The sequence below is a fragment of the Akebia trifoliata genome, chromosome 7 (assembly GCF_017979445.1).
Source record: "Akebia trifoliata isolate Shusen 1 chromosome 7, ASM1797944v1, whole genome shotgun sequence".
Taxonomy (NCBI): Eukaryota; Viridiplantae; Streptophyta; class Magnoliopsida; order Ranunculales; family Lardizabalaceae; genus Akebia; species Akebia trifoliata.
This window is the reverse complement of record NC_141381.1, coordinates 2,170,743-2,196,305: the sequence shown is the minus strand read 5'-3', so window position 1 is coordinate 2,196,305 and position 25,563 is coordinate 2,170,743. Positions and strand designations below refer to the sequence as shown.

Genomic DNA, 25,563 nt, shown 5'->3' with positions numbered 1-25,563 from the left:
TAACCGCCGCTAAAAGCGCCGCTATAGCTTTCCTCGACGCCATAATTGCCAGCCAAAGGCTAACCGCCGTTGATATGTAATGCCGACGCTTCCTTATCATATGGCGGCGATTTGGAAACGCCGGTAAAGACCGTTTATTTTGTAGTGATCCTAAGGTGTACAGATCTACGATTCTTGAACTTGTCCATGTCATGGGGTCGATTGAGTATGCCACCTAGCGAGTCATATTATCACGACTCAAAAATTATAGAACTTACTCAGAAGACCAAAGATGGCCAAGAATAACACATCAATCAACTGGATGGTCATAGTGAAGAAGGTTGGATCATAAAAACAAATATAAAAAAATAAGATTTGAGAATACAACACCAACATTGACTTTGGATTGCCAACGTGATAGTGTCGTCACAATGATGATTTTAGGAGAGATAATTGATGTTGAAAAGAGAGAGAGGATATAATAAATATCTTTACTATTATAATGAAAGGAATAGAAGTGGATCAACACCAAAATTTGAGTGGCCTTTAAATGGCCTCACTTTTATATTTAAATTTAATATAAACAAGTTTAGTTTAGTCAAAAATCCAAAAAATTGCAACCCACGATACTAGAATCAATTTGTTTAGTTTTCAAAATTACCAAAATATTCCTTTTTATAATTGTCTAATCTAGAAAAAATCTTTAATTAATATTTTAAATTATAAATAAATTCTTTTGGTACGTCTGTGATTGCACATGCCACTTTCTAATTTGATTTAAGACTAACGATAAGTTGACTAGAAAAAAGTCACTCAAAATTCACTCGTTTGATGTGGCATGTGTACATAACCTTAGATCTTTTTTCCTTGTGTTTCACGAAGAAAAAGATATATGAATTTGTGCACATGTCATGTCAAATTAACGAGTGAATTTTGAGTGATTTTTTTCGAGTCAGATTAGCGCGACTCTTGATTAAAAGAATGAGGGTATGGACAGGTATTTAACTTGTTTTAAAGAATGTGGATCTCATTTCAAGGATTATTGGGTAAGAAATTTAATAAACTAAGGTTCCTTTGGAGTTGTCATATCTTCAAGGGAGTTTTAATAATAAAAATACAACAGCAAGGTTCGCTAGCTAAATCTCTCTATTTTTAAAGGGCCAGTAATGTCAGACAAATTACATGACCGTGTTCGTAGAACAACCTTTACATAGTGGCCAAGTGGGACCCATGTTATTTATGGTTGAGCAACCCCATTCCTTACTAAGATAGTGAGGAAAAAGGCCTTACTAAGCCTCATCCACCATCAAAAATTCCTCGAGATGCGTAACATAAGATTTTATTAATTGAAAATTTATTTTACAAATCTCGATGTATTTTTGACGGTAGAGGAGACTTGGTATGACTTTTCTTTCTTCACCATCTAAGTTAAGGCGAGTCAAACTCTTTAGGTTTCATGTGATGTCCGTACGTTTGAGGTTTCGGAGGCTGTGTGAGGAAACGAAGAGACGGGTTAACCCATGATCCGAATGGAGCGTAGGAGAGATTAAATGTGAAAAGAGTTGTGCTGGTGTCACACTAGGATTTACATTTCTGACGTGGGGTGCGAATATAACCGTAGATTATTTCCTCAAGATATGAGTAAAAAACATGTTATGTACGCACATATAAGTCAGAAATGTAAAAAATTGCAACAAATCTAATGTGACCCCAGCATTAGTGTAGTGGAAAAGAAGTTAAAACGACATGCATTTAAAGTAAAAAAAAATGATGACCAGTAAGCTTTCATACACAGACGCGCTGTGTGGGGCTCCATACGTGTGGTTTGGGTTTTCAATGGATCGGGTCTGGGTCGTGGTTGATATGAGACCAACCGATCAAATAAGAATTTGATAGAATAGCTTCTACTAGGACAAAACTTGAGATGCCGAACTGATAACATATAGGGACTAAGAATTGGAATTGTTTAAGGAAATTTTTATGGCTCCCAATCTATTAATTTTGAGAAAAAAATTTAATTGCTTAGGATCCAAGCCAGAACCATCTCATTAATACTCCTAATCATGACTTTTAAACAGTGTAATATAATATAATATACATAATTTGTTCAATCAAGACATGATTGATCAAACCAATTTGTTAGGTTATCAAATATGATTCTTTAATTGAGAATGAAATTATTGGACCAAAACGAATTGGATTTCAGGTCAATTTCCCACCAATTCTACTGTGCCATTAGTATGGTGTCAAGTGGATGGTAAAGTGTATCCCTACTTCGTGTGGAAAAATCTTATGTGTTAGCGTCACACTTAGGGCTGTCAATGGATTGGATTAGACCTGAAATCCGGTCGAATAACTTCGGATTTAAATCGATGTGTTTGGATTTTGATAAAAATCTGATCTAATAAGGTTTCAATCCGATATTTTACTGGATCATATCTATATCAACCATGTCCTGATCTCTGAAAAGGTCCCGATCTGATAATATATTAAAAAATATATGATTATATTATATATTTGTTGGAATATGTACAGTTTATTTAGATTTTTTAAACAAAATTGAGTTTGGCCCAATCCGAGTGTTAATGGACCAGATTTGGTTCTTAATATTGAGTATCAATAACACCCGATCCAATACGGATTCGATCCGATACTTATCAAATCAGTCCCGGATCTGATCCTTATTAGATCAGTACCAAATCGACCTCGATCCGGACCCGATACATTGACAGCTCTAGTCTCACACACACACACACACACACTCTAGTTTTACCTTAAAATTATGGGTAAACATGTAATTGCGAACTTTCAACTCTACGAATCAAATCGCCCGGCTCTTGAGTTGCTTTGCAGATATAGTTGGGTTCACTTTATTTAATTTAATTTATTAGCTATTAAAAGGTTCAAACCGTACGTAGTAGTAGTTTAGTAGTGGAGGGCAGGAAGGGAGGGCGGGAGACGCATAGTTGGAGATTTACACCATAAGTCTTGTACACTTTATTCTTGGCACCTTCCCTACACGCATAGTTGGAGATTTAAACCATAAGTCTTGTACACTTTATTCTTGTCACCTTCCCTACTAAAACACTAAAAGATAGAATTGGAAGTCTCTTTCAAAGAAAAAAGCATAAGAGGTAATGAGAGTGAGAAAATTGGACATTTCTAAGTTTTCTTTTTCTATGTTATTTGATTTATTTATAGCTAAGAAACCTCTTCTCTTATACTCTAAATGTCTCTCAATCTCTCATACATGCAAATTTCGATGAAAGTATGAAAGAAGCTATATATACATGTGAGTGTGTGTGTGTGAGAAAGAGAGAGAGAGAGTTGATGTGATGTGATATGTTTTTTTTTTTTTTTTCTTTTCTTTGGTGCAGAGATGGAAAGTAGAAGAAAGGAAGAAATGGGCTCCTCAAGTAATGGGGGAAAGGAAAAACAACAAGACAATGGTTTGGTTGATGTGGTCTTCTCTTGGACTATCGAACACATTCTCAACAAAAACCTTTACAAAGATAAGGTTTCTCTCAATCTATCTCACTCACACATTCTTCTTCCATATCTCCCTATATGTTCTTCCCATGGCATGTGAATTGTTGACTAGTTTGAGTCATCTCGTCTTGGACGAGTCAACTCATTGAAATCGGTTTATTCATTAATATATATATATATTTTGTGAATGCAAAACTTTATTTTATGTGTTATATCATTCAAAAATTAATTAGGTTGTAAAAAAGACCCGGTTAACTCGGTAGACTTGAATTATAGAGAAGTGGTTCTTATATGGATGGGCCCAATCCAATCCAGCCCATCACAAATTGAGTCTAGTCTCGTTTAATTATTGGGTCAGGTTGAGTAGCCTATTCTTAAAAAAAAAAATAAAGGGTAAAGGCAATAAAGTTGGAGGGGGTATTATTGAAAAAGAGGGAGAAGATGAAAGAGAATAAAATTTGAGAGGGAGCACTGAATAAGGAGCAAAGTTGAAATTGTTGCTTGATATACATGTAAGATTTAATCTAAACCACATTTTATGGGGGATAAACATTGGGAGAAGATAACTATTTTGTTTTATTATATAAGACCCGAGAGCATCCTCTTTGAGGGTTAAGGGAGTAAAAGAGGAAAAGTAATAAAATTGGAAGGATATTATTAAACAATCTTTGGGGAAATTATAGGACTATAAATGTAGGAGGTATATTTGAGATAATAGCATTGTAATAATGTGCATGAGATGCATTGTATCATTGGTATCAAATATTTATTTGGCCATTGTTTGTTGTCTTGTGTTTTGCTCATTTTGTTATCACTACCTTCTAATATAAAACAACTATCTTTAACAACTATACCATTATAAATGTTTAATAATGAAAAATATTTAATAATATCATTGCTTGCAAAATACATTAATCATGGTTTGATTTCATACTTAATAAATATTATAGAGTCAAAAATGACAAGAAAATCGATATTCTAATCGCACATAGTAGTGGATATGAGTCACCCTTGTAGATGTATTAATCACTTAGACCACTAATGTAAAGTTGGGGTAAATGAGTGGATCTAATTTGAACTACATATAACACCTTCTCTAAAAAACAGTCATTCACTTGAAAATCTTGAAAAGACGAAGTGACAAAAATAGTATTTAAAAGATGTTCCATGAAAAGTGAAAGTTGAAAAGGAAATTTATGACAAAAAGGGGGATAAAATCGGTATTAAGAGAACATGAATATTTCTTTAGAGAGGCCCTCTAAAATTTCTCAATATTTTTCATATTTAGAGATGTGAACCATGATCTAGAGGGGCTTTCTTTAAAATAGAGACCAGTTGAGTTAGTTTCGGATGTCTCTGACTATAAATTTAGAGTTTTAAAGCCAGTTGGAGTTGCTCTAAGGAAAGTTTCTTGACCGCCCCACCTTGTGGCATCGAAAGACATGATCAGATGGCATTCAGATGTAGAACACAAAATTTTAAGGATTTTCACAAAAAAAAAATTGTTTTTCACCGTTGAATTTTAATTTTAAATTTGAGAGTATGGTGGCCGTCCACCCACCTGCCTATTTATTTGTGGATTAGTATGCATGTTTTTAATGAGTTCAGTAACTTAGTGTTGGTAGGATTTAAATCTAGTCATGTAATCATCACCCAAAGACTTTACTAACTAAGCTAGCTGGCACTTGCAAGCCTCCACCAGCCTATTTAGTCCATAATGAAAAATAATCTAATCTAATTGGCCAATTTTACGCTCATCTTGGTCAGTCTTGGTCAAGATTTGGGTAGTGTTATTGGGTCCGATTGATATTTAGGTTTGGGTTGGTGGTTTAGGCTTGGAATCCAATCTTAGACCCATGCACAGACCAATAGTATTCAGGCTTATTTACTTGTCAGGCTGTAAATTATGTGTATTAGTATGTAGAAGATAATTTACAGCCTGACAAGTAAATAGGCCCCGAATACTATTGGGCTGTGCGCCGGTCTTAGATTGGATTTCAATGCTTGATGAACACTAATTTCCCTACATATTCATATCTTACGATATTTTTGAACATGATGTTCCCCATTTCTCGCGCTCAACATCCTCATGCATGGTGGGCAATTACCAATAATTAGATTAATTTGTGATTGCCCATCCGCCCGATTGGAGAGTTAGTCCATCCATTGCCACATATGTAGTCCTATGAGCATAACTATATTAACTGTTGGTGTTGTAGGTTCCCAACTCCCTTAGTACATAATCCATCAACTATTTTACTCTTCACTTACTGATTGGTTAAGATGCATGTGGAGAACAATTGTTTGTTTATTTGCTTGCTTGTTTTCTTCATGGAACCTATTAAAATGTGTGTTTTAATGCAGGTGGTGAAGATTCCAGAAACATTTTCATCAGTCAACCATTACTTGAAGTCATTTATTTACCCTCTTATTGAGGAAACTCATTCTGATATGTTTTCAAGCATGATGAAACTGCCTCAACAGCCTACATGTCAAATAGTATCTGTTAAGATGTCAAAACTTTATGAGCCACCCAAAAACTTTTTTTACAACATAATGGTTAAAACTCTGAAGGACAATAAGAATAAGGTGGAAATCTATGCGCCCCAAACTGGGGATGTAATTGCTATATCAGATGTGAGACCGCGGCACATCAACGATTTAAACAGACCCCAAAGACCCTATCTTCCTGCCATAGTCATGGGTCGAGGGAAAGATCCTGACTTTTTCGAAGTCCTTGCATCGAGACCCATTGTGGATCAAGAAAGCAAGCATAAGAGGAAAGAAAAATTCGTCGCCATTTTTCTGATAAATATCACAACGAATACTCGTATATGGACAGCACTGCACTTGGAGAAGGAGAGCATTATTAAGGAGGTGTTGCATATTGACTCCATGGTATGTATCATGACACCACTCATTGGAGTTGGAGGTTTGTGAACTCACTAAACATGTTAGAAATATTTTTCACGCATGCATTGTTATAAGTTCATGTTTGAGTTGATTCTCTTTGATGTTTGGGATCCTTCCTCAACCACATCTCTTGATGGCTTTCGCTACTATACTACCTTTATTGATGACTACTCTCGCGTGACTCAAGAGTGAATTCTCATTGGCAACCAAACACTTCGGTTGTCATTAACTCTCAACTTTCAGAAGTCCTACACTCACAGAGGACAACTCCGTGAACCAAATGGACCCTTGTGTCCATAATCCTTGTAATGCGGATGCACCACTTACCTTCTTTTGTTCTTAATATAAAAAATCTCTTCAAGCAATATCTTCTATACAAGATTTGACTTTGTGAATGATGCAAGGTACAACAATACAGCATCATAAGGTGCAACCAAGAGTAAATAACAATGACAAAATTCAGCTCAAATTTGATGGCGGTAAATAATTTAGTAGGATAACTAATTGTAGTTCTAATTATTTTTGACAGGTTGGGGATAGTTGTGACCAATGTTCCTCTCAAGAATCTGTTTGTGTCCAAGGAAGAGACCTGAATGCAGATTTACAATCATTCAATCTGAATGAGTCGCAGATTAATGCAGTCTTAAGCTCTATTGCAACACGTAAATGCAATCATAAGAAATCAGTCAGACTTATCTGGGGTCCTCCTGGGACTGGAAAAACGAAGACGGTTGGTACATTGCTTTGGGGACTTCTAAAGATGAAATGCAGAACACTTACATGTGCCCCAACTAACATTGCAGTGGTGGAAGTAACTTCACGCCTCGTTAACTTGGTTAAGGAGTATCTTCAACATGACTATTATGGGTTCGGAGATATTGTGTTGTTTGGAAACGGAGAACGAATGAAGATTGTTGACCATGATGACCTTCTTGATGTATTTCTTGATTATCGTATTAATATTATTGAACAATGTTTAGAATGGAGGCATAAATTAGATTCGATGATACGGTTGCTTGAAGACCCCAGTCATCTTTACCATCTATATTTAGAAACAAAAAAGAGGGAGAAAGACGAGCAGGAGCGTGCTTTGAAGAAAAAACTGGAAAGCCAAAAAAAGGGTAAGGAACAGAAACATGTTCAAAACTTAAACAAAGATGAAAATGGCAAAGCAAGGAAGCAACATGACCATAAGGGAAAAAAAGCGTGTCTGTCTCAAAACACAAAAACTGAAAAGGATGAAGCAGGCGGCGATGAGGTTTTAACACTTGTGGAGTTCATAAGAAACCGGTTCAGTTGTCTCGAGACATACCTGAGTTTTTGTTTAAGAGGTTTGTGCACACACTTGCCTACATCTCACATATCAGTACAAGTACAAGTCATCGAAGAAGCCTTCAATTTGCTTAATTCTCTAAAAACTTTGTTACATAGTGACACTTTAACTGAAAATGAGCTGAAGATAATCAACAAAACTGTTGGCTCTTCCATGTCAGTGTTATGTTGGAGAAGAAATAAATTACTTCAAATTCTCAAATCTCTTTGTGGAAAAATTAATGTTCCCAATTTTTCTAAGATTTCAATCAGAAAATTCTGTTTGGACAATGCTTGCCTTCTTTTCTGCACTGCTTCGAGCTCTGTTAGTTTACACAGATCGATTCCAATGGAGCTGTTGGTTATTGATGAGGCTGCCCAGCTTAAAGAATGTGAATCTGCTATCCCACTTCAACTCCCTGGTGTCCGGCACGCTATTCTTATAGGCGATGAGTGCCAATTACCTGCAATGGTCAAAAGCAAGGTTTGAGCATTTTCTTTGCTTCTATATTCCTTAATCTTTGTTTATTATATATAGTTTTCTGAAATTTTACAATTATTAGATTTCCGAGAAGGCTGAGTTCAGAAGAAGTCTGTTTGAGAGATTGGTATCATTGGGACAAAGGAAGCACCTTCTCAATATCCAGTATAGAATGCATCCTTCGATAAGCTTATTCCCAAACTCTGAATTCTATGCAAAACAAATTTCCGATGCTCCTAATGTCAAGCAAGACAGATACATAAGGAATTTTCTTCAAGGAAAAATGTACGGCTCTTATTCTTTTATAAATGTTGTACATGGGAAGGAGGAGTTTGATAACTCAAGCCAGAAAAACATGATGGAGGTAGCTGTGGTTTCTGAGATAGTTGTGAGTCTTTACAGAGGTATGATTTTTTAGTTTTTTTGGAACTAATTTTTTTTCCTTCTTTGATCACTACATCAGATGTTTTGAATAGTTTGATGGTTCCAGCATCGATCGCTACCAAGCAGAAGGTTAGTGTTGGTGTTATATCTCCATATAAAGCTCAAGTTTTTGCACTTAAAACTAAACTTGGAGTCAAGTATGCTTCACATGATTATTTCTCTGTGAGCGTTCGATCTGTTGATGGGTTTCAAGGTGGTGAGGAGGATGTGATAATCATTTCTACCGTAAGGTCTAATGGGAATGGATCGGTGGGTTTTCTTTCCAATTGTCAACGAGCGAATGTGGCTCTTACAAGGGCGAGGTAACTATCCTTATAATAAAGTAGGCCGTTCCTATCATATTTGAATCTCTTTGGTAGAAATCATAGAGATTTGTTGCTTCAATTTCAGGTATTGTCTTTGGATTGTGGGGAACGGTTCAACTTTAATGAAAAGTTGCTCGGTTTGGACAAAATTAATCCTTGATGCAAAGGCACGGGGATGTTTCTTTAATGCTGATGATGACAAAAGATTGGCCGAAGCTATCATATATGCTACTGTTGAGCTTCACCAATTTGATGTTTTACTTAACATGAGGTCTCTAGTTTTCAGAGGGGCAAGGTGGAAGGTGTGTCAATTGTGTCTGTTTTCTTATAGTTAGTTTGTCTTAAACCGATGCACGAGTGATCCCTTCGTAAGGTGTCATCCTCTGAAAGCATTTCTTTTGAAAATTTCAAATACAAAATATTTTGTTTGTAGTTATAGTACAATTTTCAGCTCCTACTATTGTTCGTTAGTTTCTATCTTTGATCCATAATTTCGACATTTTAATTCTGATTTTACCATCTAGAAATAATTATTGAAAAATGCACTAATAAATTTTGATCCATAATAGAAGAGAATAGGAAATTCGATTTATTTATAGTGGTCAGGTATATGTTTTTTCGCTTGAATGAAGGTGAAAAAACTAGTCAACCTCAAATTGTCTGAGCTTCTCATGTGGTTAATTTTGATAGGTTATTTTCGGAGATGATTTTGGGAGATCTATGAAGAAAATAAAGAAAGTTATGACTTTAAAGGAAGTGGTATCTCTCTTAATGAAGCTTTCAAGTGGTTGGCGCTATCCTAAAAAGCAAAGAAACCTCAATGTCATGGATGGAATTTCTTCTCAGCTTTTGGAACAGTACAAGGTCCATGAGCGGCTCAACGTTATTTGGACCGTTGATATTCTTAAGGAGAACTCAGAATATATCCAAGTGTTGAAGTTTTGGGATATTTTGCCTCAATCAGAGATACCAAAACTGGCCAAGTGTCTTGACATGATCTTCAAGAACTACACAGTGGATGAGATGGACCGTTGCAAATTCAAATGCCTTGAAGGGTATGAAATGGCCTCTACTTTATTTTATAAAATATAATTTTAATTAAATAAAAAATAACCGAATGTTGATCAAAGGGTACATGTATTTTTCTTGGATAATTACAATCATCCATCAAAACTGAGTTTAATTGGTGCATGCTTTGTGCATTTTGAGCTAATATTAGAGGTTTTGCAGCTGTATGTATGTAGAAGCCATTAACTTCATTTAGACACATATTGGTTCATTTAACATTAACAATCTTTGTTGGTTCTTTTGAGTGAAGAAATTCACTAGACAAGGCTTTGTTTTCTACAGGAAATTAGTAGTTCCTATGAGTTGGGAAATCAGTCCAGATGTTGTTAGACTGAAGAACATCAACGATTCTAAATATGTGAAGGAACCTCAACACATCAGCATGTCCAGCACTAATGTTTTGGTGAGTTCTTCAAATTTAACACTTAATTCTGTCTGTGATCATTATTTCCAATAGATATTTGTGTGTCATGTTCAACATTTTGCCTGAAAATTGAATCTAAGTATTGAATGGTCCGCTCATCAGACACTACTTTGTGCACTAAAAAGGATCTTTCCATGAAGGGCCATACCCATCAACTGGATGATTGGTGTATGTTATCAACTCTGGTTCTGCTTGCACTTCATAACTTCATGGTACATGTAGGCCATATTTAAAAATAAAATACAATTTCTGCTGTTTTATACATTTTTATGAAGAAATATTAAAATTTGCATTTTAAATGTGAGAAATATGGAAGATTGCATTTTAAAATTGCTGCTGAATATAGCCATTCATGTTCATGGAAAACTTGGAAAGTTTTTAACATACCATTCGACAAATAGCATACTACTTTCGGAGTTTGATATTGATATTATTAAAGAAAAATGTGATAATGTAAATGGAATCATATTGCTTTCGACCCCATCTAAGTCGTTTAGTCGGAGACAAATCTTTGCTTGATTTTATCTTTTTATTTGGAAAAGAAGAAAAAGGAAGTCTTTATAAACTTACTTTTGACTCATTAGGGATTATAATTAGTTGATGGTTTCTGTTTGTTTGGTTTTTCTGTTGTATTAATCATATACGCCGAATATCTAATTCTTCTTAGTTTCGTTGTTTGTGCCCCCTTGATGTTACTCTTAATATTGTTGGGCTTTCTTGATGCAGGAATCATCAATCGGGGATGAAACCAGGGTACAGTTTTTAAACTATAAATATCATGCTGTTATCGGTGTCATCGTCGTTTTTTCCTTTTTTGGTTTCAAGATTTTAAAATGACTTTAGCCAATTATTAGTTTTTAAATTCTTGATCGTTGTATCTGCTTTAGGATTTAAATTTTGATAACTAAGTTTCACAATGTTTATGCCTTTTTTTTATTTTATTTTATGAAATCATGATTTTCTTTCATAATCAATTTGAATTGAATTGTATGTATAAACATGATTCATGGAACAGATCCATCAAGCATAGTCCCACCAGCCCCTCTTTTCAAGTCATTTGGCCACCCACATTTTGCATAGACATGTGATTTTCCGACTCGAAAATTTTCACTCGGTTTGTACACGACTGACGGGTCAAGGGCACAAAACCATACATCTTTTCTTCAGGATACTCAAGGAAAACGATCAATGGTTCTGTGTCCTTTCCATGTCAGGGAGTACAGACCAAGTGAAAATTTTCAAGTCTGAAAATCATTAGCATTTTGCATATTGTCTCTTTAGAAATTTTTATTATTCGCCGCGTTTGGTTTGTAACAAGTGGACTGAAGTCTAAACAATTATTGTAATAAAATCCACCTTCGGCAGTTCCGAACCCCATCTATAACCGAATTGTAAAACATGTCTGCTCCTTCCATTTGAAAATGTTGCAACAAAACATTCTGAATTCAGCCAAAATCAGAATGAAATATTAGAACTTGAAATGTTGCAAAGTATTTTAGTTGATTTTTTACAAAACATTGTCTTAGACTAGATTTTTAAACCTTGGTTCATATATAGTCAGAAAGACATGACCCAAATCGATGCTAAATGGATCTTTTCTGAACCTGATGAGATCCAAAAACCATATCATTTATGTATGAATTGTGATTAACGAGGCTCCTATAACCAAATCAACCTGACCTATGTTTGTTGTACAAATTGCAAATTGGTTTGGTTGAATTTAATTTGGGTTTTATTTGATTTTTGGCATTATGATCAGAGTTGGATCCATGTCTTGATTGCAACAAAAATCATTTTCCATTCTTGTCTAGCAGTCACCGAAGGAAGTAATTAAATTCCTGAAAATGTTTTACCCAAAGTTTATTTCCAGAAAATAAGTTTCCATAGGAAACACAATTCCACCAAATGTTTGATTACTGAGAATTCAGACGAGAAATCACATTTTTCATACAAGATCAGTTAACTTGACACATTTATAGTTTCTTATATGATTTATGAGAATTCACCTTTAGAGGGGGAAAAAACTGACAAGTAAACATTTGTAAGTCTAGGAATTAAAATTCACCTTTAGAGGGGAGAATTCACCTAAAGGTCCTTTTTATGAGATGTCCTCACTCATGCAACAACTTCCCTTCAACTAAGTCTATCATGGTTCAAAATTTCATTTCGTTTCAGAATGTTTTGATAAAATATTTCAATTTATATCGAGATTGGAACAAAACATTCACTAATATAAATTTTCAAAAATATTTTAGATTTTATATCGGAATATTTCGACCAAGACCATCTCGATTGTTCTCTTGATTGAAATGATACTTTGTGACGAGATTTTTAGCCTTGATTCTAATTATTCTATGTTTTTTTTTTTTCCCCTTATAGGAGAGGATTATCACAGCATTTCCAAGGTAAATCTCAATCTTTCATATCTTTATCTATTGTGAGATGCTTAGAGGATCTTGCCAAGCCTGAGAAACCATACAAGAAGTTGAAGTCATGTAAGAGTTATGGAGGATTAATGTTTGAGAGCCACAAAGTTTCACCACCTAAAACTTTCTCAAGGACCATCTCAAAGAAGGCTTCAAGAGGTTCTTGTTCTTCACTTAATGCAAAGAGGAGTCATAGCTTGTATTTCAACAAGCCCCCAATCCCTCCACAAAGGACTAGTGGTCTTTGTAATCAAACCCCCTTTGTTTGCTTGAAAGATTAGATAATAATTTTATCAAATCGTGCAATTAGTTATTTATGTAGAAAGCCAAAAAACAAGGGAAGAAAAGTTTTGTGTCTCAAGGTTAGACTCTTTTTCTAGAAATTAAACGTGTTTGTAAGGTGAGGTTTATGGTTTAAAAAATATGATATATGTATACTTCATATTCTTCCCTATGCAAGCTATCATGCATGCACGTATGCAAATACCTAGTGTGGAATGTATTAAGACAGCCTGTAATGATGCATGAGAGCATGCCAATCTCGACTCCCATGGCTCCAAAATCACACTTAAACACTCTTCATAAGGCTTTCTCCGATCCATCTCACTATAGAAGTATTGTTGGAGCATTGCAATATCTCATATTTACACGACCTGATTTAGCCTATAGTGTTAATTTTGTATGTCAATTTATGCACAGTCCTACAATTGGACATTATCAAATCATCAAAAGGATTTTGTGATACTTGAGTGGCACTTGGAATTTTGAGATGCAGATTCTCTCTTCATCCACTTTTGATCTCTATGATTTTTCGGATACAGATTGGGTCGGAGCCCGGATGTTCTCTTACACGACATCTACTGCAGGGTATTGCACTTTCTTAGGCAGTAATTGTATCTCATATAGTGCTAAAAAGCAAAACACAGTTGCTAGATCTAGTGCTGAAGCTGAGTATAGGTCGATGGCTTCAACAACCTGCGAATTGACGTGGTTGTCTTTTCTTCTTCGGGATCTTCAAATTCCACTATCTCGGCCTCCTACACTCTATTGTGATAACATCAGTGCATTGTATATGACTGTCAATCCAGTTTTTCCCGCTCAAACTAAGCACATTGAGATCGATTATCATTATGTGCAAGAGTGTGTTTCATTGGGTCTTCTTACCACACACTTTGTCTCTTCTACAAATCAGCTTGCAGACACATTTATTAAACCACTCCCTCGACCTTCTTTTCAGTCATTATGAGTCAAACTTTATTTTTCTTCTCAAAATGAGTCATCTTAAACCCTCAGGTGAAATTTAGTCTCAAGAGTCTATTTACTTCATCCATTGGATCCCAAGAATAAGCATTGACTTTAGGAAAAGTAAAAAACAATGGATAAAAAAAGAAAAATTACTTAATAGACCTTGTGGTAAGGTCGTAGGGGTGTGTTTCTAAATGCACCTTAAGTTTTTGGGTGATATCTTAACAACCAAATTAGTTATAAAAAAATATATATATTCTTAATGCCCGCCCTCCCAATAAAATGGTGAACTCAAATTTGAGATCAACAATTCAAATAGTCAATCTCAACAATTTAAATTATTTTGATAAGCGGTTAATGCCCGTAGGTTGTGAGTTCAATGCCCAATATGAGCATTAATTCCTCAGGGCCACCCTCGAGGGCGCACCATCACTTATTTGGTGCGTGTGATGTGCGGGCATTGCACATGCCTTGGGACTAGTCCTTGGACAAGACCATTGTCCATGGATTGGGCAAAGCCTAAATACAGGCTTGGCTCGCTATCTACAGGGATACCTGGTTATCCAAAAAAAAAAAACATTTTGAATTATTGATCCCGACAATTCATGTTCAAATGTCAAGATTGACTATCTATAATAATTGATTTGACAATTGTAAAATGTTGATCTCTACGATTGGAGCAAATGTTTATCTCAATGATTTGAATTGTTTGACAATTTGAATAATCGATCACAACAATTTGAAAAAGGTTTACTAATTAGACTATCAAATTACCACAAAAAAATTAGGCGTATTTATAAAAAAATCTCTCTGTCAGATTCGTTAAGTAATTCCCCCCAAAACAGCAAGGGTTTCCTACAAAGGATTAGGGTGAAGGTGTTAATGGGTATTCAATTACCCGAAATCAATTAGTCGATTTTTGGTCCAACATCATGGACATGATCATTTTATGGTTTGATTCTTGGTAGCCATCTTAGGGACTCAATAAGAAACGAGTCTCCTTCAGGTACCCGACAAGTATCTGAAAGCGCCCTCTATCCGCAGGATGCACAGATCCGCTTTTGACCTTTGAGGTTTGGGAGTCGCCACCTAGTTATTACGGTCTAGGAACCGAAGTTTGACTCTAAAAGACAAATAAACTAATCTACGAAAGAAAAATACAGGTCCGGGAATCACGTTATAGGGTTGGAAGGTGTTAGGCACCAACTCCGCCCGGCAAACGCCGGTCTCTACTAATTCCCAAATAAAACTACATTGCTAACAAGACCTAAATAATAATAACAAAATAAAAATACTCACCTTTTCCGAACGCAACGATTTTGTTCCCTCAGATCTGATAGAATAGCTCCTCGTGTAGTATTCCTTGCTTTGTTTTGTCTCCGGATCTGATCTCTGAGCTCCGAGGCAAGGTATCTCTTTCTTAGATCTGGATTTTTTGAATTTATTTATAGATTTCTGGGTGTTTTTGAAGGGTTTCTAGGTGTTTTTGAAGCTAAAGTTGAGGTAGGGGTGTTAGGTAAGGAGTTAGGGCTTCAAAATTAGGGTTTATGGGAGGCTAGGGAAGCTTTTTGACCTACTTCTCTTAGGGTTTATTTTTGGATACGAAAATAAGGTGTGAGGACCCCTATTTATGGATTTTTTTAATGGTTGATTTAGATATAATTAATGTTTAATTAGAATTCTTTTAGTTAAAGTTATATTTTAGTTAGGATTGTTTTAGGTAGAGTTGTATTTTAATTAGAATTATTTTAGGTAGAGTTATATTTTAGTAAGAATTCTATTAAATAGAGTTATTATTTAATTAGAACTCTATTAGGATTTTGACTTTTGGTTTTATTTGATTGACTTTAAGATCTTGACTTCAGTCTTAATTGATTGACTTTAATATCTTGACTTTAGTCTTACTTAATTGACTTTAATTTTGATTTTAGTCTTACTTGATTGACTTTAAGATATTGACTTTAGTCTTACTTGATTGACTTTAATTTTTTGGAGAACCCCCCTCTATTATATCTTTAATTCTTTGGACCCCCAAATGGAGGGGTCTTTGAATAAATATCTTAGCAACCCTCAACAATTTTGCCTGAGAGCCTGATTGATTGATTTTTTTGGTTAAAATTTTTAAATTAATTTTATTAATGTTTCACTTTAATTATTTAATATTTTATTTATTAATTTCGAAATTTTTAATTATAAAAATTGTGAAATTACCGTTTTGCCCTCGGAGAGGACTTTTTGCGTTTTAAGTTGGTTTTTTATGTTCTAGGATGTTTTAGAATCTATTTTTCATAAGGAATTCAATGGAAATATTGGTTTGTGTCATTTATGAAATTTTTTATTTGAAATGGTCATGAACTTTATGAGGGGCATTTTCATAATTTTGTCAAATTCTGTGAAAATTGGTGAAATGATTTATTTGATTTTGATTTGTTGTTTTATGTGTTCGAAAGGATTTTCTTAAGCGTAACGTAAGCTCTAGGGAATTTTGAAGGTTAGGGGTATTTTGGTAATTTGATCATTTTTTAGTGATTTTTATCGTGAAGCATCTTTTTGTTTGAAAAATGATGATTTCTAAGCTTTTGGGGTTATATTTTCCTAGCGTAGCGTGGTTTCTACAGTTTTGTTAATTTGAGATACTTCATTCGGATTTTTGAAACATATCTGATAACAAAATAAAGCATTGGAATAATCATCCATCATTGGGAACCATTGCAATCGGGTTGACGAGTTGATTAACCAGGCGAGTACAAAAATGGGGTGTCTACAGTATCCAATGTGTACTTGACTAGTAAATTTATTTTATCTATTATATTTATAATAAAATTAATAGTTTAATTAACTACTAATCAAGAGATATCTTGAAGTTAATTATAATTAAAATACAAAGATAATATTGTGAAGTATTTATTTTTAACCTACTCTCAAGGTGAACATCCTTTCATTTTTTATATTCTTATTCAATTTCAACGAAAAAAAAAAAAAATGAATACTACACACCTTAATTTTCTAAGATTTTCTTCTCAAAAGTTTGATTTACTTAAATAATTTATTTTTGAAATTTAATTCTCGATTGTCGATAATTATTACAAGTTAAATTTTTTAACATTTGTAAATAATTATTTATTCTATCTAATCCAAACTAATGTTTTATTTAGGTTTCGATTCTGGTTATTTGCGAAACCGGCCCATTGACACCCCTAAGTTAAGGTAAGGTTGAAAACAATGGATTGTAGATGAGGTTGAATATGAACATATTAAGAATTTACCATGTAGGCAAAAGAGATTGAAGATAACAGGTTTTTGAGATAAAAAAAAGTTAGGGCTTTTTTCATTGATTTTGAGGGTATTTAGGCCATTTCATATAAATTTAGAGAGTTACTATTGCCACACCAACTGCGATTGATAAATGAATTGCTGTGGTGGCATTAGTAAAAATTGATGTGGCAATAAGAGCTCTCTAATTTTATTTTGGAAGACAGAGAGAGGTCCGATTCCGGGTCCGCTGCAGCTCGCTTCGCTATCTTCTCTCTTCTTTATCTAAAAAACATGGCTTTTGCTTGCGAGACTTACTTTTAAAACCCTAGAAAGCAGAAACCTTGACCAGTAAAACCCTAGAACTGAAGCTCATTCTTCCCTATTTAGGGTTCTTAGTGTTAGGGTTAGGGTTTGTTCTCTGCAAAAGAAAATGGAGATTGGCAACTTTCGCAACCACGCACCGAAGCGAAAGAGAGATGAGGATCCATCATCATCGTTCGATCAACCCATAGAAAACGGAGTCAATGATGGTTTCGATCTCTCTCTCCTTGAAGCAGTCGAGAAATCTCACAGTTCAGTCGAAGTGCTCGATCTTCGAACCCTAAAAAGGCTCGTTTTATCCTTCGAACGTCGTCTTCGCGATAACATTGAAGCTCGATTAAAGTACCCAGATTTACCTGACAAGTTTGCAGATTCTGAAATTGAACTTCACGATGAGATCGAAAAGCTCAAAATCCTCGCTGGAGGTCCTGAACTCTACCCAGAACTCGTAAATCTCAACACTGTTCCTTCGATTTTGGGTTTGTTGAGTCACGATAACACAGATATCTCCATTGATGTTGTTGGGTTGCTCCAAGATTTGACAGACGAGGACGTGTTGGAGGACAACGACGAGCCCGCTCGGATTCTCGTTGACTCGTTGGTCGAGAACAATGCTTTGGAGTTGTTGGTTCAGAATCTTGGTCGGTTATCCGAGACCGATCCAGATGAGATGACAGCTGTGTACAATACGCTCTCTACAATCGAAAATATGATTGAGGTGAAGCCTGCAGTGGCCGAATTAGTCTGTGAGAGGACAAAGTTGTTGCGGTGGCTACTGGGCAAGATTAAGATTCGAGAATTTGATAGTATTAAACAGTACTCGTCGGAGATTTTGGCTATTTTGTTGCAGAATAGTACGGCGAATCAACGGCGGTTAGGGCAGATGAATGGTGTTGATGTTGTGCTTCAAGCGGTTGCGCTTTATAAATCGAGGGATCCAAAGAGTTCGGATGAGGAAGAAATGGTGGAGAATTTGTTTGATTGTTTGTGTTGTTTGTTGATGCCAATGGAGAATAAGGAGAGGTTTGTGAAGGCTGAAGGGGTCGAGTTGATGATTATTATTATGAAACAGAAGAAATTAGCTTACGGGTCTGCGATAAGAGCTTTAGATTTTGCAATGACGAAGTATCCCCCTGCTTGTGAGCGGTTTGTCGATGTTTTGGGGTTGAAGACTGCGTTTGCTGCTTTCATGGGTAAGGCAAGTCTCCTTCGCCTTTTATTTCTTTTTCGATATTTTTATTTTACCATATTTATGTGAATTTTCGATGTTCATTCAAGTATAAAACTACTGATTCCATGGGCATCTGCATTGCTCAGGATTTGTTTAGCAGATTATCCTGAATTAATGTTGGTTGTCCCATTCATCAGAGACCATTTTTTCAATCTGTTCAAGAACATTTTGTACATTTTCAATCTGTTCAAGAACATTGTCAAGAATATCTGTTGGATGGAAGTGGGTTATCGCTTATTCTTGTGAAGAAATAAATGCATAGAAATATGTGCTGAAAAATAATTTTTTATGCGAAATATCAACCGAACAGTAGCAACTTTAACTGTTATGCCCTTATAATTTATGTGTGAAATGTCCAATTACATAATAAAACTTTGTTTCGCATAAGTAATTTTGTTTTTAAGAGAAGTTTTTGTTTTAGTTGATATTGAATTCAATCACCCAAAAAAATTTCTTCTAGCTGTACCGTCAATATTATCTAATATTGTAATTAAGTGTGCAATATGGTTCATTGAGTTTGCTGCAAAGTAACACAAATGCTACTCCCTTTATCCTTTGTAGTCCCAATTTTAAACTCCACCATCATGCATATAGTCGAGGAGGCTTCAACTATTGTAGCCATAAGCCTTCTCAATATCAACTTTGCAAAGAAATCCCGGTTTCTCTGACTAAGTTTTGGCACCAGGGTATTCATTATCTATAAGCACATCTTCAAGATATTTTTTCCCTTTGACAAATGCTCATTAATGAGGAAAAACGATTGTCCAACCAAACTCCTAAACCTTCTCGAGTCTTCAAGAAAGGGCCTTGGAGATATTGACCACACTGATTTGAGATCTTGTATTCCTACCTTTTTAGGAATGAGATTAATAAATGTTCTATTGGAACTGCAGTCCAGAATAGATAAGCATCTTTCAAGGGTTCCGTGACCATTTCAATAAAAATTTCACTTATCATAAAAAAAGGGTTTTGAGCCACATGCATGGAATCCTTATGATGGTGCTCCAACATTTTGTGTAGAAAGCAACATGAAACCATATGGGCTGGGTGCTTGTCTTCACTCAAGTCACCAATAGATACATGGTTCAGTCCTCATTGAGCTATCTCTCCATTTACTTTGAACGTAGATGATATTATCGGAACTTAGGACGTCTAAGATAGGCCTAAAACAACATTATTTTGAGTGTATTTGGAATTCCAACATTTTCGTGAATGCCTTCATTTCCAATTTTTGTTACTTTTCATTTCTCTACTCATCCATCTCAACGTCCACATCTTATGTACACACAATTTCTGAATATGTTTCTTGATTGCTTAAATTCAGCTCCACAAAGCATGGCATAACTGATGTTACTACTTTCTTGTAAAACTTTCTTTTTAGGTATGTCCTGATCACACAACATTCTAGAAGGATACCTCCACCTCAATCATCCAGCTCTTGTTCCAGACATCTTCATTAATATCTCCATCCTTATAAATAACCGAACTGAGATAACAAAAAAATCAATTTAGGATATTTCCTGGCCATCATTTTTTTTGGTCCCACTGCTGTATCTTCATTGTTACTGAAGTTGCACACCATACACTCCATAGAGCACTTGGACTTCAAAATAGCTCTACATATCTTTCTCCCCATAATTTATGAAAAAATGACTTTTCTCTAGAGATTGGTAATTTCAATCCCAAATCTCCACAACCATTTCCCGATAACTTTGTAGGGAACCTGGCCATCTTTGCTGTTATATGGCTATGCTCTTCAATCTAGCGTTCACAAGTGCTTCCATTGACAACCTTCAACATTATCTTGGAACCATGAGCATAAATTTTCCATCAACCTTCATGTTCATCTCCTTAAATCTTCTAATTCCTAGACCACTTTTAATCTTAGGAGCACTAACCACCTTCCACTCTACCAAATTGTATATGTGAGGACTCAATAGAATTATCCATAGGAAGTATCCATTCAATTTTTCCAACTCCTTAGCAACGGATATCAGATATGTGCTTAATCATCACCACTCTACCTCCCTGCGATAAGTGTCGAGTCTTCCATAAAGCTGGAATGTTCTGACTTTCTGGTCCCCCTAGTATGTCCCCATTAGTACCCTATCATTCTTGATTTTGATTGTTTGATTGTGAAAAGGCATGAGAAAAATGTATTGGAATTTCAGTAAGTAATAACGTAAGCAACAAAAGAAGAAGATATATCATCATGTCGTCATGGTACAGTAAAGTAATAAACAACCATTTGGCCGTGTGCTTTTGGAACTCTATGTAACTAGAAGGAAAATTTTGTAAAATGAGAGTAATGCTGACTATGCTTTATGAATTCGAATGTTGGGTGGTCAAGAAACAACATGTGCAGATTCAGCGTGGCAAAGGTGAGGATTTTGAGATGGATGAGGGCAAAAACAAGAAAGATAAAATTGGAAATGAACACATTTGTAAAATGTTGGAGGCCCTAAGGGGAAATCAATTGTGATGGTTTGGTAATGCAATGAAGGTTGATTACCACCTGCGTTTCAAAGGAATGTGCAAGTTGAAGGTTCTGAAAGAGCTGAAGGAAGACTAAAAATAAATTTGAAAGTGGATGTGGACACGATAAAACTAATACAAGACATGGCTTTAGACAAAATTGAGTGGAGGATCAATATTTTGTTCAGCTGACCTCAAATTTTTGGGAAAGGCTTTGAAAATGATGATGAATTTCTTATCAAGATTTTATGGCACCACATTTAGTTTTTGAAAGAAAAACAACATTTTGTACGTTTCAGTATGCATGGTGAATGCTTTTGGTTGAATCTTTCTATTTTTTGGATAGCTGCTCTTATTGAATCTTATAGTGTATTGATGATATACAGATTCCTGTGAGCAAGAAGAATAAGAAAGAAAGTTACCAAGAGGAGTTAGAAGAGCGTCTTATATCTCTTATCGCATCATTATTTGGTAAGAAGGCAAGTGAATTTTAGAACTTATTATATCTGTGTGTATATATCAAGTCTTCTGAAGTATTTGTAGTTCATGGTCTATCATTACAAAATATTCCCATGCATAGGTAACTTGGCATTGCTTTAGGGTTATGAATTATCATGATCCTATAAATAAATAAGGATCACACACACATACAGATCCCTTCATATTAAGGATTCAAATGTGATGGAGCTTCTCATTTCCATTGAGTTAAAGTAGTGTCTGATAACCATCATAATTCTTGCCTTTGAGGTGGTTCTTCATCAAGAATGTCTATCATGGATGCAGCAGACCCACCTCCTACGGGTGTTACAAGTTGTAATTAACTTTAATACCCTTGCTATCTCCTTTTGCCCTGTAAAAAGTCAAAATGAACATCTATTTATTTTCTAGAAGCTATTCATCTCTCTAGAAATCAGATTTCTTATTTTTCCCACTAAAGTATTTCAAGTATGTTTTTAGCAATTCATGAGCTTTTATTAATTCTTTCTTTATATATGTGTGTTTTAGTGGAAAAGGAAGGAAAGATCCAATTATTTACGAAGGTTGAAAAGACCTAGAAAAGGAAATATATATAGTTCAAACAAAACCATTAATTTCTCCCATACTCAGTAAAGTCCCATCTGAAGGTAAATTCCTCAAAAAACAACCCTTCACAATCTTTGAAAATTGGGGACAGCTGATGCTGAAGAGCTTTACTCTTTGGGTGACCTCAAAATTGATGATAATCACCTCAGAGGCTCAGGATGAAGAGGAACCATGAAACTGGTAAGTTATTTCTTAGCATTGGTAACGATCTAGTGGAGATGTAGAACATTAGGTCATAGGAATTGTGTAGGAATGTTACTTATCAAAAAAAAAAAAAAATTGTGTAGGAATGTACTCAAAATATAAATACTATCTTAAAATGGAGTGTATAAAGAGAACATTTTGTCATGATTATTTCTGAACTCTCGTGTCTTACATATGTTTATTTTTCTATTTTATGATATATGAAGTTCAGATTTTTTTCCTCTGTTTTTAACTACATCCCCAGTTGTTGTTTTCTCCGCAATAATGATATAATTGATTGGTCTTGTGTGGCTATCAGGTGGTATTTTGAGGGGCTCAAGAAGAGATAGATTGTTAAGCAAGTTTGTGGAAAATGAGTGTGAAAAGATAGACCGCCTTATGGAACTCTATTTGAGGTAGTAACTGTTGATTCTCACTCTTTACATATCCAAGCCAAAACTACATTGTTGTATGACCTTCTTGTTCCATAATTAGTAGCATCTTGGGAAATAGATATTCATTCTTTCTTGAGAAAGCTTATACTGGCATCTAATCAACTTCAATCTTTGCAGATATTCTGATAGAGTTAAAGCAGAGACTGAACGACTGGACCGGCTTGAGTTTGATGATTTAGAGGTTACACTTTTCATCTATCTATTGGCCTTCATGAAATAAACATCAAGTTATGATATTGATCTATTCTTGAGGTGCCAACCATATTAAAAGCATGGTAAATAGTTTATCCTGTTGTGCATGCACAGATGGATGAAGAGGAGCGCTATAACAGAAAGCTAGAATCTGGGTTATACACTCTTCAGGTTAGCAGCCTCTTGTGGTGACATTCTTTTCTTCAGTAACAAATATGGGGGGAAAAAAGAAGAAAACTAGGATATGTCATTTGTTATCTAGAAAACTGTCATTTGAGGTCGGTGTAATTTTTAGTTATTTATTTATTATTATTATTATATAGAAAGCCACAATATGTTCTATGAGATTTAATGTTTATAAAGTGTTGCATTTTTAATTTGAGACTGCATTTCTGTATATCCAATGAACTATCCCGTCGAGAAATTTTTTATTTGAGATTTTATTTCAATTATGCTCGGTATTTTTCCTTCTCCAGTGATAATTTTTGTTTTCTTTCAATGTTTATGTTTGTTTTTCTGATCCAACTTTCTTCACTATGACCCTGCAGTTGATTGCTGTTATTCTTGGCCATCTTTGGTCTTCTGAGTAAGTTCTATAATTTTTTTAGCTGTGTCTACATCCTTTTTTCCAAAGAGCTTTACTTGGAGCATCAAACATTGGTTTTATTCTCTTAATTTTGAAGATATTCCTCTATTCAGGCATCCTCGAATAAGATCAAGAATTGAACTGCTACTGAGGCAGCAAAGATTGACAAAGAAAGTTGTGATGGATGTACTCCAGGTATATGTTCTCTAATTATCTGCTCTTTGCCTGTTACTTGAGGTCTGTTGTGAAATTAACATAAGCCATATCTAGATACTTTTCAAAAAAACGTAAGCCATATCTAGATATGCTGTTGTGGATATTCTGAATTTTTTTCTATTTGCTAGCTCTATTGTTTTGTTAGCTTGCATGGGTCGTAATAATGATTTGACATCTTGTAATGTTTTCCATTTTAGATATCCTAACTGTCAAAAAAACAATAAGAACTGAAGTTATCATCATAACGTAGGTAACCCATTTTCTTAACGTTCGATTTTGTCAGGCACTCTTGAACTCACATTCTAACTCATCCATCTTGTTCGAAGGAAATATCAAGAATACCATTTTCAGCAGTAGATGTATACATGCTTACATGATTTCCATGTACCAGCATATCTTATATCATCTTTTGTTCTAATAGCGATGACCACATATTGGTGTTGGTGTATTAGGTTTTCACTAGGGTAAGCCAGGATTGATTCCTATGTAAATATAACCAACTTGATAATGCCATTGATAAAATAGCAAAGGTATTTCCATGACATTTTGGGGATTTCAAACTTTTGTATTAAGGCAGTGGACCATTCACCCTGTCACCATGCCTTGATCTCTGGACTCTAATCATCATTTTTTTCTCTTTCCCTTTCTTATTATATAATTCACTCATATTATAAAGTAGAAGTTAAGTCCCCCTAATTTTATGCCTCTGATTGATTGTTCAATCAATTGTCTGCTTTTGAATGGTTGGTAAGCCATGGTGAATGGTCTGAATATAGGGGTCTCTTGATTGAAAGTTTAGAATCATTTGAGCTGCATCAAAGACAAGAGGTAGTCTGTACCTAACGACACGGATTAAGGAGTATGTCTGGTCTTTTATTTAAGCTTTCAAGGGTTGGACATTTAGGAGTGATAAAATTACAAAAATTAGAGTGTTTTTGTAATTTATTTTTAAGTTAAGGGTAGCTTAGGTATATTTCTGTTTATGGTACTAATGAACCCGAGAAAAGGATGAAAGTGGTTGGACTGTTCTTTTTTTTTTTTCTAAAAAAATCAAACAATAATCAATACATTTGCACTGTTTTTTTTTTTTTTTTTGAACCACAGGAATACCATGATAACATTGGTGACCTGGACGGACCAGAAGAAAAGGAACGAGCACAGACTAAGATCCAAAAGTTCATCGCGGCTTTCGATGATTAAATCCTTCCATGGATAGCCATTTTGATATTGAACTTGAGTGCACATTGGAAGTGGTTCCAATTAATGCACTGCGCCGCAGCATTGCTCATGTCTTTTTGGAGCCAAATAGACAAATGGAAAGTGAGTATTTGACTGAGTTATGCATGCCTGTACTTGTAGTTTCTTTCTTTGTCATCGGATGCTTATACACAAAAATTGTGGAGGATTTTAGGAGAATATAACAAATTGTGCTCTACTTATTCATATATTTACAGTAATTTTAATTCCTAGACTTACAGATG

General features: G+C 35.0%; 2 protein-coding genes across 4 annotated transcripts; both read left to right on the top strand.

Annotated features, from left to right (window-relative positions):
• Nucleotides 1–3,322: 3,322 nt before the first annotated feature.
• LOC147397944 (uncharacterized) lies at nucleotides 3,323–12,953 on the top strand. Of its 2 annotated transcripts, XM_086447043.1 has the most exons (10): nucleotides 3,323–3,496; nucleotides 5,833–6,366; nucleotides 6,911–8,176; nucleotides 8,256–8,577; nucleotides 8,664–8,919; nucleotides 9,008–9,224; nucleotides 9,613–9,977; nucleotides 10,273–10,393; nucleotides 11,141–11,167; nucleotides 12,794–12,953. In XM_086447043.1, exons 1-10 carry the CDS (start codon nucleotides 3,359–3,361, stop codon nucleotides 12,821–12,823), a joined length of 3,276 nt encoding a protein of 1,091 aa, XP_086303169.1. In that variant the 5' UTR covers nucleotides 3,323–3,358; the 3' UTR covers nucleotides 12,824–12,953. The 2 variants fall into 2 exon arrangements, with proteins under 2 accessions (XP_086303169.1, XP_086303168.1); XM_086447042.1 differs by lacking the exon at nucleotides 12,794–12,953 and having other exon boundaries at nucleotides 11,141–11,714.
• A 4,616-nt stretch (nucleotides 12,954–17,569) lies between these two features.
• LOC147397943 (ARM repeat superfamily protein) lies at nucleotides 17,570–25,561 on the top strand. 2 transcript variants are annotated; one of them, XM_086447040.1, is made up of 8 exons: nucleotides 17,570–18,859; nucleotides 21,754–21,838; nucleotides 22,953–23,049; nucleotides 23,206–23,269; nucleotides 23,395–23,451; nucleotides 23,829–23,866; nucleotides 23,980–24,061; nucleotides 25,187–25,561. In XM_086447040.1, exons 1-8 carry the CDS (start codon nucleotides 17,771–17,773, stop codon nucleotides 25,280–25,282), a joined length of 1,608 nt encoding a protein of 535 aa, XP_086303166.1. In that variant the 5' UTR covers nucleotides 17,570–17,770; the 3' UTR covers nucleotides 25,283–25,561. The 2 variants fall into 2 exon arrangements, with proteins under 2 accessions (XP_086303166.1, XP_086303167.1); XM_086447041.1 differs by lacking the exon at nucleotides 21,754–21,838 and having other exon boundaries at nucleotides 17,570–18,854.
• Nucleotides 25,562–25,563: the final 2 nt, after the last annotated feature.

Coding starts and splice junctions, on each gene's coding strand:
- LOC147397944 (XM_086447042.1), top strand. CDS start 3,359: ATGGAAAGTAGAAGAAAGGAAGAAATGGGCTCCTCAAGTAATGGGGGA. Junction 3,497..5,832: donor AAAACCTTTACAAAGATAAG/GTTTCTCTCAAT, acceptor GTTTTAATGCAG/GTGGTGAAGATTCCAGAAAC. Junction 10,394..11,140: donor TGTCCAGCACTAATGTTTTG/GTGAGTTCTTCA, acceptor TTCTTGATGCAG/GAATCATCAATCGGGGATGA.
- LOC147397943 (XM_086447040.1), top strand. CDS start 17,771: ATGGAGATTGGCAACTTTCGCAACCACGCACCGAAGCGAAAGAGAGAT. Junction 18,860..21,753: donor TTGCTGCTTTCATGGGTAAG/GCAAGTCTCCTT, acceptor GATGATATACAG/ATTCCTGTGAGCAAGAAGAA. Junction 23,867..23,979: donor GGCCATCTTTGGTCTTCTGA/GTAAGTTCTATA, acceptor TCCTCTATTCAG/GCATCCTCGAATAAGATCAA.